A 15,411-nucleotide genomic window follows, 5' to 3' on the forward strand; every position below is an offset into this window, starting at 1 on the left:
GAAGTAATAAATGATCTTGGCAAGGTTGCAGAACACATCAATATAAAAAAAATCGCTGTATTTTCATATACTTGCATTGAACAATCTGAAAATGAAATTAAGAAAATTCCATTCACAAGAGATGTGGAGAATAGGAACACTCATTCCCTACTGGTGGCAATGTAAAATGGTGCAACCACTGTGGAAGACGGTTTGCTGATTCCCCAGAAAGCTTAGTATAGAATTGACATATGATCTGGCAATCCTACTACTAGGTATAGTATACCCAAAAGAATTGAAAGCAGGGGCTCGAGCAGATAATCACACACAAATGATCACTGCAGCATTATTCACAGTTGCCAAAAGATGGAAGCAACCCAAGCATCCATCAACTTATGAATGGATAAACAAAATGTGGTATACACATACAATGAAATATTATTCAGCCATAAAAAGGAATGAAGTCCTGATACATCCAACAACATGGATGAACCTTGAAGACATTAATGTTGAGTGAAATAAGTCAGACATAAAAGGATAGACACTGTATAATCTCACTGATTTGAAACAGTAAGAATAAGCAAACTCATAGAGTCAGAATCTAGAATATAAATTACTAAGGGGAGAGGCGGGGCAAGATGGCAGACTGGTGAGCTGTAAGTTTTAGTTACTCCTCCAGGAAAGTAGGTAAAAAGCCAGGAACTGCGTGGACTGGACACCACAGAGCAATCTGTCTTTGGGCATACTTCATACAACACTCATGAAAATGTTGAACTGCTGAGATCAGCGAAATCTGTAAGTTTTTGCGGCCAGGGGACCCGCGCCCCTCCCTGCCAGGCTCAGTCCCGTGAGAGGAGGGGCTGCCAGCTCCGGGAAGGAGAAGGGAGAACTGCAGTGGTAGCCCTTCTCAGAAACTCATTCTACTAATCCAGACTCCAACCATAGATAGACTGAGACCAGACACCAGAGAATCTGAGAGCTGCCAGCCCAGCAGAGAGGAGACAGGCATAGAAAAAAAAAAAATAAATAACACGAAAAACTCCAAAATAAAAGCAGAGGATTTTTGGAGTTCTGGTGAACACAGAAAGGGGAAGGGTGGAGCTCAGGCCTTGAGGCACATATGCAAATCCCGAAGAAAAGCTGATCTCTCTGCCCTGTGGACCTTTCCTTAATGGCCCTGGTTGCTTTGTCTATTAGCATTTCAATAACCCATTAGATCTCTGAGGAGGGCCCGTTTTTTTTTTTTTTTTTTTAATCCTTTTTTCCTTTTCTAAAACAATTACTCTAAGAAGCCCAATACAGAAAGCTTCAAAGAATTGCAATTTGGGCACGTCAAGTCAAGAGCAGAACTAAGAGAGCTCTGAGACAAAAGGCAATAATCCAGTGGCTGAGAAAATTCACTAAACACCACAACTTCCCAAGAAAAGGGGGGTGTCTGCTCACAGCCACCATCCTGGTGGACAGGAAACACTCCTGCCCATCGCCAGCCCCATAGCCCAGAGCTGCCCAGACAACCCAGTGTGACGGAAGTGCTTCAAATAACAGGCACACACCCCAAAACTGGGCGTGGACATTAGCCTTCCCTGCAACCTCAGCTGATTGTCCCAGAGTTGGGAAGGTGGAGCAGTGTGAATTAACAAAGTCCCACTCAGCCATCATTTGAGCAGACTGGGAGCCTCCTTACACAGCCCAGCAGCCCAGAACTGCCCTGGGGGGAAGGCACTCACCTGTGAGATAGCACAGTCATCCCTCAACAGAGGACCCGGGGTGCACAGCCTGGAAGAGGGGCCCACTTGCAAGTCTCAGGAGCCATACGCCAATACCAAAGACTTGTGGGTCAGTGGCAGAGACAAACTGTGGCAGGACTGAACTGAAGGATTAGACTATTGCAGCAGCTTTAAAACTCTAGGATCATCAGGGAGATTTGATTGTTAGGGCCACCCCCCCTCCCCGACTGCCCAGAAACAAGCCCCACATACAGGGCAGGCAACACCAACTACACACGCAAGCTTGGTACACCAATTGGGCCCCACAAGACTCACTCCCCCACTCACCAAAAAGGCTAAGCAGGGGAGATCTGGCTTGTGGAGAACAAGTGGCTCGTGGACGCCACCTGCTGGTTAGTTAGAGAAAGTGTACTCCACAAAGCTGTAGTTCTGATAAATTAGAGATAAGGACTTCAATAGGTCTACAAACCCTAAAAGAACCCTATCAAGTTCAGCAAATGCCACGAGGCCAAAAACAACAGAAAATTATAAAGCATATGAAAAAACCAGACGACATGGATAACCCAAGCCCAAGCACCCAAATCAAAAGACCAGAAGAGACACAGCACCTAGAGCAGCTACTCAAAGAACTAAAGATGAACAATGAGACCATAGTACGGGATATGAAGGAAATCAAGAAGACTCTAGAAGAGCATAAAGAAGACATTGCAAGACTAAATAAAAAAATGGATGATCTTATGGAAATTAAAGAAACTGTTGACCAAATTAAAAAGATTCTGGACACTCATAGTACAAGACTAGAGGAAGTTGAACAACGAATCAGTGACCTGGAAGATGACAGAATGGAAAATGAAAGCATAAAAGAAAGAATGGGGAAAAAAATTGAAAAAATCGAAATGGACCTCAGGGATATGATAGATAATATGAAATGTCCAAATATAAGACTCATTGGTGTCCCAGAAGGGGAAGAAAGGGGTAAAGGTCTAGGAAGAGTATTCAAAGAAATTGTTGGGGAAAACTTCCCAAATCTTCTAAACAACATAAATACACAAATCATAAATGCTCAGCGAACCCCAAATAGAATAAATCCAAATAAACCCACTCCGAGACATATACTGATCACACTGTCAAACACAGAAGAGAAGGAGCAAGTTCTGAAAGCAGCAAGAGAAAAGCAATTCACCACATACAAAGGAAACAGCATAAGACTAAGTAGTGACTACTCAGCAGCCACCATGGAGGCAAGAAGGCAGTGGCACGATATATTTAAAATTCTGAGTGAGAAAAATTTCCAGCCAAGAATACTTTATCCAGCAAAGCTCTCCTTCAAATTTGAGGGAGAGCTTAAATTTTTCACAGACAAACAAATGCTGAGAGAATTTGCTAACAAGAGACCTGCCCTACTGGAGATACTAAAGGGAGCCCTACAGACAGAGAAACAAAGACAGGACAGAGAGACTTGGAGAAAGGTTCAGTACTAAAGAGATTCGGTATGGGTACAATAAAGGATATTAATAAAGAGAGGGAAAAATATGGCAAACATAAACCAAAGGATAAGATGGCCGATTCAAGAAATGCCTTCACGGTTTTAACGTTGAATGTAAATGGATTAAACTCCCCAATTAAAAGATATAGATTCGCAGAATGGATCAAAAAAAATGAACCATCAATATGTTGCATACAAGGGACTCATCTTAGACACAGGGACACAAAGAAACTGAAAGTGAAAGGATGGAAAAAAATATTTCATGCAAGCCACAGCCAAAAGAAAGCAAGTGTAGCAATATTAATCTCAGATAAAATAGACTTCAAATGCAGGGATGTTTTGAGAGACAAAGAAGGCCACTACATACTAATAAAAGGGGCAATTCAGCAAGAAGAAATAACAATCGTAAATGTCTATGCACCCAATCAAGGTGCCACAAAATACATGAGAGAAACACTGGCAAAACTAAAGGAAGCAATTGATGTTTCCACAATAATTGTGGGAGACTTCAACACATCACTCTCTCCTATAGATAGATCAACCAGACAGAAGACCAATAAGGAAATTGAAAACCTAAACAATCTGATAAATGAATTAGATTTAACAGACATATACAGGACATTACATCCCAAATCACCAGGATACACATACTTTTCTAGTGCGCATGGAACTTTCTCCAGAATAGATCATATGCTGGGACATAAAACAAGCCTCAATAAATTTAAAAAGATTGAAATTATTCAAAGCACATTCTCTGACCACAATGGAATACAATTAGAAGTCAATAACCATCAGAGACTTAGAAAATTCACAAATACCTGGAGGTTAAACAACACACTCCTAAACAATCAGTGGGTTAAAGAAGAAATAGCAAGAGAAATTGCTAAATATATAGAGACGAATGAAAATGAGAACACAACATACCAAAACCTATGGGATGCAGCAAAAGCAGTGCTAAGGGGGAAATTTATAGCACTAAACGCATATATTAAAAAGGAAGAAAGAGCCAAAATCAAAGAACTAATGGATCAACTGAAGAAGCTAGAAAATGAACAGCAAACCAATCCTAAACCAAGTAGAAGAAAAGAAATAACAAGGATTAAAGCAGAAATAAATGACATAGAGAACAAAAAAACAATAGAGAGGATAAATATCACCAAAAGTTGGTTCTTTGAGAAGATCAACAAGATTGACAAGCCCCTAGCTAGACTGACAAAATCAAAAAGAGAGAAGACCCATATAAACAAAATAATGAATGAAAAAGGTGACATAACTGCAGATCCTGAAGAAATTAAAAAAATTATAAGAGGATATTATGAAAAACTGTATGGCAACAAACTGGATAATGTAGAGGAAATGGACAATTTCCTGGAAACATATGAACAACCTAGACTGACCAGAGAAGAAATAGAAGACCTCAACCAACCCATCACAAGCAAAGAGATCCAATCAGTCATCAAAAATCTTCCCACAAATAAATGCCCAGGGCCAGATGGCTTCACAGGGGAATTCTACCAAACTTTCCAGAAAGAACTGACACCAATCTTACTCAAACTCTTTCAAAACATCGAAGAAAATGGGACACTACCTAACTCATTTTATGAAGCTAACATCAATCTAATACCAAAACCAGGCAAAGATGCTACAAAAAAGGAAAACTACCGGCCAATCTCCCTAATGAATATAGATGCAAAAATCCTCAACAAAATACTTGCAAATCGAATCCAAAGACACATTAAAAAAATCATACACCATGACCAAGTGGGGTTCATTCCAGGCATGCAAGGATGGTTCAACATAAGAAAAACAATCAATGTATTACAACACATTAACAAGTCGAAAGGGAAAAATCAATTGATCATCTCAATAGATGCTGAAAAAGCATTTGACAAAATCCAACATCCGTTTTTGATAAAAACACTTCAAAAGGTAGGAATTGAAGGAAACTTCCTCAACATGATAAAGAGCATATATGAAAAACCCACAGCCAGCATAGTACTCAATGGTGAGAGACTGAAAGCCTTCCCTCTAAGATCAGGAACAAGACAAGGATGCCCGCTGTCACCACTGTTATTCAACATTGTGCTGGAAGTGCTAGCCAGGGCAATCCGGCAAGACAAAGAAATAAAAGGCATCCAAATTGGAAAAGAAGAAGTAAAACTGTCATTGTTTGCAGATGATATGATCTTATATCTAGAAAACCCAGAGAAATCGACGATACACCTACTAGAGCTAATAAACAAATTTAGCAAAGTAGTGGGATACAAGATTAATGCACATAAGTCAGTAATGTTACTATATGCTAGAAATGAACAAACTGAAGAGACACTCAAGAAAAAGATACCATTTTCAATAGCAACTAAAAAAATCAAGTACCTAGGAATAAACTTAACCAAAGATGTAAAAGACCTATACAAAGAAAACTACATAACTCTACTAAAAGAAATAGAAGGGGACCTTAAAAGATGGAAAAATATTCCATGTTCATGGATAGGAAGGCTAAATGTCATTAAGATGTCAATTCTACCCAAACTCATCTACAGATTCAATGCAATCCCAATCAAAATTCCAACAACCTACTTTGCAGACTTGGAAAAGCTAGTTATCAAATTTATTTGGAAAGGGAAGATGCCTCGAATTGCTAAAGACACTCTAAAAAAGAAAAACGAAGTGGGAGGACTTACACTCTCTGACTTTGAAGCTTATTATAAAGCCACAGTTGCCAAAACAGCATGGTACTGGCACAAAGATAGACATATAGATCAATGGAATCGAATTGAGAATTCAGAGATAGACCCTCAGATCTATGGCCGACTGATCTTTGATAAGGCCCCCAAAGTCACTGAACTGAGCCATAATGGTCTTTTCAACAAATGGGGCTGGGAGAGTTGGATATCCATATCCAAAAGAATGAAAGAGGACCCCTACCTCACCCCCTACACAAAAATTAACTCAAAATGGACCAAAGATCTCAATATAAAAGAAAGTACCATAAAACTCCTAGAAGATAATGTAGGAAAACATCTTCAAGACCTTGTATTAGGCGGCCACTTCCTAGACTTTACACCCAAAGCACAAGCAACAAAAGAGAAAATAGATAAATGGGAACTCCTCAAGCTTAGAAGTTTCTGCACCTCAAAGGAATTTCTCAAAAAGGTAAAGAGGCAGCCAACTCAATGGGAAAAAATTTTGGGAAACCATGTATCTGACAAAAGACTGATATCTTGCATATACAAAGAAATCCTACAACTCAATGACAATAGTACAGACAGCCCAATTATAAAATGGGCAAAAGATATGAAAAGACAGTTCTCTGAAGAGGAAATACAAATGGCCAAGAAAACACATGAAAAAATGTTCAGCTTCACTAGCTATTAGAGAGATGCAAATTAAGACCACAATGAGATACCATCTAACACCGGTTAGAATGGCTGCCATTAAACAAACAGGAAACTACAAATGCTGGAGGGGATGTGGAGAAATTGGAACTCTTATTCATTGTTGGTGGGACTGTATAATGGTTCAGCCACTCTGGAAGTCAGTCTGGCAGTTCCTTAGGAAACTAGAGATAGAGCTACCATTCGATCCAGCGATTGCACTTCTCGGTATATACCCGGAAGATCGGAAAGCAGTGACACGAACAGATATCTGCACGCCAATGTTCATAGCAGCATTATTCACAATTGCCAAGAGATGGAAACAACCCAAATGTCCTTCAACAGATGAGTGGATAAATAAAATGTGGTATATACACACGATGGAATACTACGCGGCAGTAAGAAGGAACGATCTGGTGAAACATATGACAAAATGGATGAACCTTGAAGACATAATGCTGAGCGAAATAAGCCAGGCACAAAAAGAGAAATATTATATGCTACCACTAATGTGAACTTTGAAAAATGTAAAACAAATGGTTTATAATGTAGAATGTAGGGGAACTAGCAGTAGAGAGCAATTAAGGAAGGGGGAACAATAATCCAAGAAGAACAGATAAGCTATTTAACGTTCTGGGGATGCCCAGAAATGACTATGGTCTGTTAATTTCTGATGGATGTAGTAGGAACAAGTTCACAGAAATGTTGCTATATTATGTAACTTTCTTGGGGTAAAGTAGGAACATGTTGGAAGTTAAGCAGTTATCTTAAGTTAGTTGTCTTTTTCTTACCCCCTTGTTATGGTCTCTTTGAAATGTTCTTTTATTGTATGTTTGTTTTCTTTTTAACTTTTTTTTTTCATACAGTTGATTTAAAAAAGAAGGGAAAGTTAAAAAAAAAAAAAATAGAAAAACAAGGAAAAAATAAAAAGATGTAGTGACCCCTTGAGGAGCCTGTGGAGAATGCAGTGTTATTCGCCTACCCCACCTCCATGGTTGCTAACATGACCACAGACATAGGGGACTGGTGGTTTGATGGGTTGAGCCCTCTACCATAAGTTTTACCCTTGGGAAGACAGTTGCTGCAAAGGAGAGGCTAGGCCTCCCTATAATTGTGCCTAAGAGTCTCCTCCTGAATGTCTCTTTGTTGCTCAGATGTGGCCCTCTCTCTCTAGCTAAGCCAACTTGAAAGGTGAAATCACTGCCCTCCCCCCTACGTGGGATCAGACACCCAGGGGAGTGAATCTCCCTGGCAACGTGGAATATGACTCCCGGGGAGGAATGTAGACCCGGCATCGTGGGACGGAGAACATCTTCTTGACCAAAAGGGGGATGTGAAAGGAAATGAAATAAGCTTCAGTGGCAGAGAGATTCCAAAACGAGCCGAGAGATCACTCTGGTGGGCACTCTTACGCACACTTTAGACAACCCTTTTTAGGTTCTAAAGAATTGGGGTAGCTGGTGGTGGATACCTGAAACTATCAAACTACAACCCAGAACCCATGAATCTCGAAGACAGTTGTATAAAAATGTAGCTTATGAGGGGTGACAATGGGATTGGGAAAGCCAAAAGGACCAAACTCCACTTTGTCTAGTTTATGGATGGATGTGTAGAAAAGTAGGGGAAGGAAACAAACAGACAAAGGTACCCAGTGTTCTTTTTTACTTCAATTGCTCTTTTTCACTCTAATTATTATTCTTGTTATTTTTGTGTGTGTGCTAATGAAGGTGTCAGGGATTGATTTAGGTGATGAATGTACAACTATGTAATGGTACTGTAAACAATCGAAAGTACAATTTGTTTTGTATGACTGCGTGGTATGTGAATATATCTCAATAAAATGATGATAAAAAAAAAAAATGTAGCTTATGAGGGGTGACAATGGGATTGGGAAAGCCATAAGGACCAAACTCCACTTTGTCTAGTTTATGGATGGATGTGTAGAAAAGTAGGGGAAGGAAACAAACAGACAAAGGTACCCAGTGTTCTTTTTTACTTCAATTGCTCTTTTTCACTCTAATTATTATTCTTGTTATTTTTGTGTGTGTGCTAATGAAGGTATCAGGGATTGATTTAGGTGATGAATGTACAACTATGTAATGGTACCGTAAACAATCGAAAGTACTATTTGTTTTGTATGACTGCGTGGTATGTGAATATATCTCAATAAAATGATGATTAAAAAAAAAAATTACTAGGGGATGGGGTGGGGATAGGGAATGGGAAGTTAGGGCTTTAAACATACAGGGTTCCTCTATTTGGAATGATGGGACTGTTTTGGTAATGGATGGTGATGAAGGTAGCAAAACATTGTGAATGCAATTAACAGAAATGAAATATATATCTGAATATGATTAAAAGGGGGGAAATGTTAGATATATGAAAAAAATAAAAAATTTACATACTACACAAACAGTGAACTCTAAGTTAAACCACAGACTTTAATTAATAGTACAATTATAAAAATCTGCTATCATCAATTGTAACAAATGTTCCACACCAATGCAAGCTGTTGGGGGTGGGGTGGTATATAGGAACACTGTATTTTATGTATGATTGTTCTATAAAACCACAGTTTCTCTAATAAAGAATCAAAATGGTTAATACTATGTTATGTGGTTTTCACGTCAATAAAAAAAGGGAAAACTTGTGGTTCAAAAAAAAATGGAGGGGATAAAGTTACATAGAGTGTTAAATTATGTGTTTTCCATGGCAAAAATAAGTCATTTTATCTTTAATAATTAGATAAATACAGGCTTAAGATATTTGCAAAATACTGTACTGAAAAAGTAGTAACAACATTGAACAAAATAGTCTATCTTCCTTTTCTTTGCAGAAGATAAAACAAGACATTTATGTATAGCTAATAGCACATTCTCTATTACACAACCCAAATAAACAGAAATGAGAAAAACAACAGTGTGAAAATAAGGTAATATAAAAACTCTTATAGCCTTAGAAAATGTCAGATATGACTCTTCCCTATAGCTTTGAAAAAATACCATAAATTAAGTGCCCCATTAAAAGTAATAAATTATCTATTTTTGTTAAAAATAAAATGATGGGCAATGTTCAATCCAGGATACACAAATAAAAATAAATCAGGAGTAACAAAGAAAATTCAATCTTTTCCCTTTAAATGTTGCTAACCTACCCAAGGCCATAACCAGTGCCTAAAAGCTTAACGTTTTGTTCGTTCTATATAATTGTGCCAGACTGATTTCCACTCCCTTTTGACTTACTCTTCCTCTTGTCTCTTTCAGACTTTCAGATGTTTGGTTCTACAGCATCCCTATATACTTTGGGACTTTTAGTTTTGCCAATCCAATTCAGTTTTTAGGAGATATTTATGGCTTCTTCAGATAGAACTCAAGCTACTTCTTTTATGCAAGTAATTCCTAAGCCTAGAAATTCCAGTTCCTAGTCCAATCCCACAGAACCACGCCTATCAGAGGAGAGAGGTTTGGATGTCTTCTTCGGAATTCAAGAGTTCAAGGCAGCCCCCCAACCCCACCACCACCACCATGAAGCAGTGGATAAGGTGGCTGCCATCTTCATATTGTGTGTCCAGGGAATGAGGCACATTGGATGGAAACATGGGCTACATAGACAGTTCTATATGTTTCCCATTAATTATGATGAGCCCTAGTGTGTGCTGTCTGCATACTCAGAAATCAATAAATATCCCTGTGGCAGCTTCTCCCTCTGCAGAGAGGGAAGAAGAATGTCATTTGATCAGGGCTTCTGACTTTAAAATGCAGTTTCACTTGAACACCCCAGAATACCTAGTCAGGGCGAAAATCTGAAAGGATGGCTTTTCTCATTTCCAAGTTGCCAACAGGTAAAGGAATAGATAGATCACATTTGCAGTTGGGAAGCTCTGTCTAGGGGTCTGACTCTGGGTGTTCTTGGGTATTCTCTAGAACTTATCCAATAACCACTTCCACCAGGAGGTACTGAAAGGTGGGGTCTGCTGACTCTTTTGAGGCAGAGACCATGTGCCTATAGACACAGTATTCTGCCTCCAAGTGAAATGACACTCTCAGCCAGTTTCTGGGGATGCCTCAGGAGGGAATAGCTAACTGCACTGGTCCAGGAGCCCAGAGGACCTGGCCTGGTAGAAGGTACTGATTTGGTGATTGGTTTGTTAAGTAGCATAGAATCTAGTCTGAACATTCCTGCCCACAATATAAGGAAAGGAATTTGAATGCAGACTGTCCGTAGGGAGAACGATGCAGTCTTATACTGCAGTCCTACTGCATCCCTGCTTCTCATGGAAGGAATGCAGAACTGAGGGTGACAGGTACCTATCTCCAGTCCCAGACCATCTTAAACTCCACAGAAGCAGCTTTGTGGGCCAAGTTCTGATTTAGTAGGTATAATGTGTTCTCATTGATGTAAAAGAAAAATTAATCCAAAAATAATACATATATATATATATATATATATATATATATGAATACACACACAGACACACACATACATATGTACTACCTGAAAATACCCTGCTTGCTAAAAATCATCTTTGCTGATAGGATCATAAGAAATGAGTTTTTCTTTGTATTTCCTTTGTGTTTTATTTTCCTTATTTTTAAAATTAAAAATAGCACGTATTTATTTTTAATTTGGAAAAATAAAATTTTAAGAAGAAACGGCAAGACATTCTGATAGGATTTTAAACCCATTGACCCATTAGCTAATTAGGGTAGGCTATCAAATGGGTAATTCTCTGTTGTGTTTAATTTCTAACTAATTTTCCCTTGAGAAAAATGCCTTCCACAGGAACCATGAATTAAAGTGAACAGTTCTTGAGAAGCTTGCTCCCCTAAGTTCTACCAATTTAACCGAGACTAGATCCATCTGATGAGACACATATTCAAGCAGGCTCAAGGCTAGGACCCCTCCCCCTGACATGCATTCCACGGTCCCCCTGACCCCCAGGAAAGTGAACCTCCCACAATCACCAGGCTCTGATTCACCTTTCAAGAGGAAATAACACCGAGTAGTGACAATCACATTATTTTGTGACAAATAATGTCAAAAATATCACTAGGGATCATGGAACTCAATACCATATATCTGTAGATATGGTTAATATCTTCTTGATATTCCACATAGCTCACCCTTTAGGATGTGTGCTTGCTTCTGGTTTACCCCACATCTACCTGATGCTAAAGAGATGCCTTAACATAATAGAGGGCCAATATAGGATCTAGATGGCCTTTCCTCGTGAAAATTTCTAAACAATGAAAATGAACTGGGTAAAAAGATAAAACCGTAACAGTCATTTTCTCCCTCTATTCTACTTGGACCTAGGTTATGTTAGGCCACTCACAAAATGTTTAGATTTTAAAGAACTCATAATTCAAAATTTGAAATATATTCTATGTTTTTAAAATCTCAAGTTACCAAATTCCCTGTATTCAACATTGTCTCGAAGTTGCAGTCCATGTTGTGATGCTCCATGGCCAAGAAGACAGTGTTGATTACGATGCAGATGGTGATGGCCAGATCAGTAAAGGGGTCAGTCATCACGGTTCTCAGGGCCTTCTTAATGCGTAGCCACTGGGGACTACAGTCCCACACTAGGTATTTGGATGCCAGGTTTTCCCCACATGGGAGGCAAGGTTGTTGAGATTTTTCATGTTCTGGAAGACAATGAAAGAGTGATTAAGGACTTATCTCTGAACCAGTAAGGCTGCTGTTTACCCAAGCGCATTCCTTCCCTCCCCTTCCCCTGGGTCTTGTGACACAACATGGTCAGTCAAGGAGGGCACTAACTTGTGTAGCCAGAAAGGATTTACCACCAATCATAGTATAATAGAGACACTTTCCCAAAAACAACTATCACATTGCATAAGCAAGTAAATCAAGTTCTTACACTTTCATTGAGCATCTAGGAGCTGGGATGCATGGTTAAGGATACAAATGGGAAAGTCAATGCTGGCTAGCTGTGAGCCTATGAGAGAGACAGACACAACCCTAAGTAACGTGCTCTCTCAAGTTAGACCATGGTGACAGCTGCAATAGAGGCGCAAGGGTTTAGGGACTGAGAGGAAGGAGAGATATTTGGGCAGAGGCATATGAAAGCCCTGAAACAAGAAGGCACTCTAACAGTTAATCAAGTTCAGGCCACAAAGGAGCTGCTCCTCTGATTTTGTTAGCACTATTTCAGGGACTCAAGCAGACCCATTAGGTGGTACACCTAGGCTCAAAATATGCTAAGGGAGAGAAAGCCAAGGAAAAAGCAAGAAGCTGGACATCAACAGGATCTGGAAGAGAAAGGTGAGGACATTGCTATGTGACTAAAAGCCAAGAAGTCCTAAAGATCTCTGGCAGCCAGCCCCAAAAAACCACAGTCTTTAAGGACAAAGCATTGCATTGGTGACACCTAGAATTGGACTTCTCCTAGCCTCAAAAGCTACCTCAATGATTTCGTCAAGGGAACTCAGGGAAACTGACCCATGAAGAACAGAAAGGTGAAGTCAGGAAGAGATTCCTGCATGTGGAAATAACTGGGACCTTTAAAAGACCCCTGCTTTCACAAATCATCACATAGACTAGAAATTTATCCTCCTTGAAATCACTGTGACTGTTGTTTCATTTAATCAAATTGTGATGGAGCTTCCAGTCAACCAAGGGAGTGGCATAAGATGCTCCAGGGTGCCATTCCCCCAAAGAATCTTTGAACAACTAGAAAAAACTGGCAAAAACAAAAACAAAAACAAAAACAGATAAAGGGTTGGAGTAACTGGGAGAGTGCCAAATCAAGAAATCACAGCTTTAAAAATAGTAGGAGAAGCTCATGGTGCCCTTGTTGGCCCCTCTTCCAGCTCCTCCCAAGTGCAGTGGGGAGCCAGCCTGGCTCCCATTGTGGGTCCCCAGCCCTGTTTTGGAGAAAGCAGAGAAATCCCTATGTGCATACTGGGGTGTCTGTATGTTGATGCCAGTCTATCAGGTAGAAGTCTGAAAGATTGAACCAGGAAACCCATCTCCGGCTCACTCTCTCAGAACTTTCCCTGTAGGTGGAAGCAGCTTGCAACAACCAAAGCAATATAAGAAATAATTAAGTCGAAGCAGACTGGGAGAAAAGATTACCTGCTTTAAGTCACACAGTAAAGCACCTAGGAAGGGAAGAAAGTCTATTTCATAGGGAGTAGAAGGGTCACTTAATTCCTGTAAATGAGCAAAATTCTAAGACCATAAACAAGCACAAGCCCAGGATAACACAAAGGCTCAGAAAAGACTGAGGGGATCCTACACTTCACATTTGCCTTGAGCTGAGCTCTTTGATAGGAAGCCTAAACTCTGAAGGAGAGCCCCAGCCAATTCAGATCCAAGACTGTAAAAAGTATTCTTTGCTTTGGTTTGCTTGTTTTTGTTAGCTCCTGGCACTCTAGGAAATCTCTGTCATATCACTTGCTGGGTACAAACTTAAGGAATATGCAGCTTAGGGACTAAATCCCAGAGTTAACACTTTAAAATATTAAAGTGAACAGTGAACAACAAAAACTTATAAGACAAAGAAACAGGAAATGACAGCTCATCCAAAGGAACAAGATAAAAATTCAGAAAGCATCAACAAAGAGAACCAGACTTTGGACATACTGGACAAAGATTTTTTAAAAGGACCCTCAGTCTAAAGGCATGTATCCTACAGAATAGCACTACAAATATAAATAAGTGCTTGCATGATATACTTCTAAGGTATGACACTGGTACAAAGAGTTAACAACAGAGTGGTATATGGGAAAAACTACCTATTGCATACTAGGGACTATAATTAACAGGAATACCTTACCAGAACCACACAAATACCAGGGATAAATAATTAAGAGCTTTGGGGTGTTCGGGGTCATGAGAAATGTTTAAAATGGAGAGTGATGATGATTGTACAAATAAGTGCTGATAATGTGAGACACTGATTGTTTATCTTGGATGAACTTCTGTTATGTGAAATTAGGAACCCCCTACTTAATAAGTCAAATCCTTGATCTTGAGGTTTGCTCTTGTGAAACTTATGGCTGTAAAGGGGAGGCGAAGCCCACCTATAATTATGCCTAGGAGTTACCTCCAGAGAACCTCTTTTGTTGTTCAGATGTGGCCTTTCTCTCTCTAAGTCCAACTCTGCAAATAAATTCATCACCCTTCCCCTGATGTGGGACAGGACCCCCAGGTGAGTGAGTCTCCCTGGTGACAAAGAACACGATTCCCAGGAATGAACTTGACCCTGGCATCGAGGGATTGAGAATGCTTTTTTTACTAAAAGGGGGAAAAGAAAGGCAACAAATCAAGGTTTCAGTGGCTAAGAGATTTCAAATAGAGTCAAGAGGCTGTCTGGAGGTTACTCCAAAGCCAGCTTCAACTAGATATGCCAAATGACCACAGTGTGACAATCCCAAATCAACAGTAGTCCTGAAAACCCTAAAGAATACTCTGGTCTCTAACTGAGACTCTATAAAAGTTTCACTCACTAAGTTTATTTTTTAGAAACAAATCCTCTAGAGTGTTCCTACGTCAGATAAGTCCCAAAACCCAGAGGTAACAACCACTTCAAGAACATCAACCAGACGTGCCCCCCTTTCCCATGTGACGCCAGTTTTCAGCATGAACAAATAAGGGTGGTCACTATCCAGACATCCCTGAAGATTGGGAAAGTGATTAAACTAGAGGAAGGGGTAGAAACAAACAAGGTAGAATTTAACAAAGGTTTACAAACACTGAATCTTTATAATATTTTTTTTGCTTAGTTGCTAGGGTATTAGAATAGCTAGAAGGAAAGAACTGAAATGGTGGAACTGTAAACTGTAACATTCTTTGAAATTTACTCTATAGCTAATTG

At 39.5% G+C, this 15,411-nt stretch overlaps 1 protein-coding gene across 1 annotated transcript in view; it reads right to left on the reverse strand.

The window, feature by feature from the left end:
* SCN11A (sodium voltage-gated channel alpha subunit 11) overlaps window positions 1–15,411 on the reverse strand; it is a 129,792-nt gene that overhangs the window by 53,448 nt on the left and 60,933 nt on the right. The window contains exon 12 of the mRNA XM_037828765.1: window positions 11,979–12,217. Coding sequence (XP_037684693.1) covers window positions 11,979–12,217 — 239 coding nt within the window. The remainder of the gene's footprint in view (window positions 1–11,978; window positions 12,218–15,411) is intronic.

Source organism: Choloepus didactylus, chromosome 1 (genome assembly GCF_015220235.1).
Source record: "Choloepus didactylus isolate mChoDid1 chromosome 1, mChoDid1.pri, whole genome shotgun sequence".
Taxonomy (NCBI): domain Eukaryota; kingdom Metazoa; phylum Chordata; class Mammalia; order Pilosa; family Megalonychidae; genus Choloepus; species Choloepus didactylus.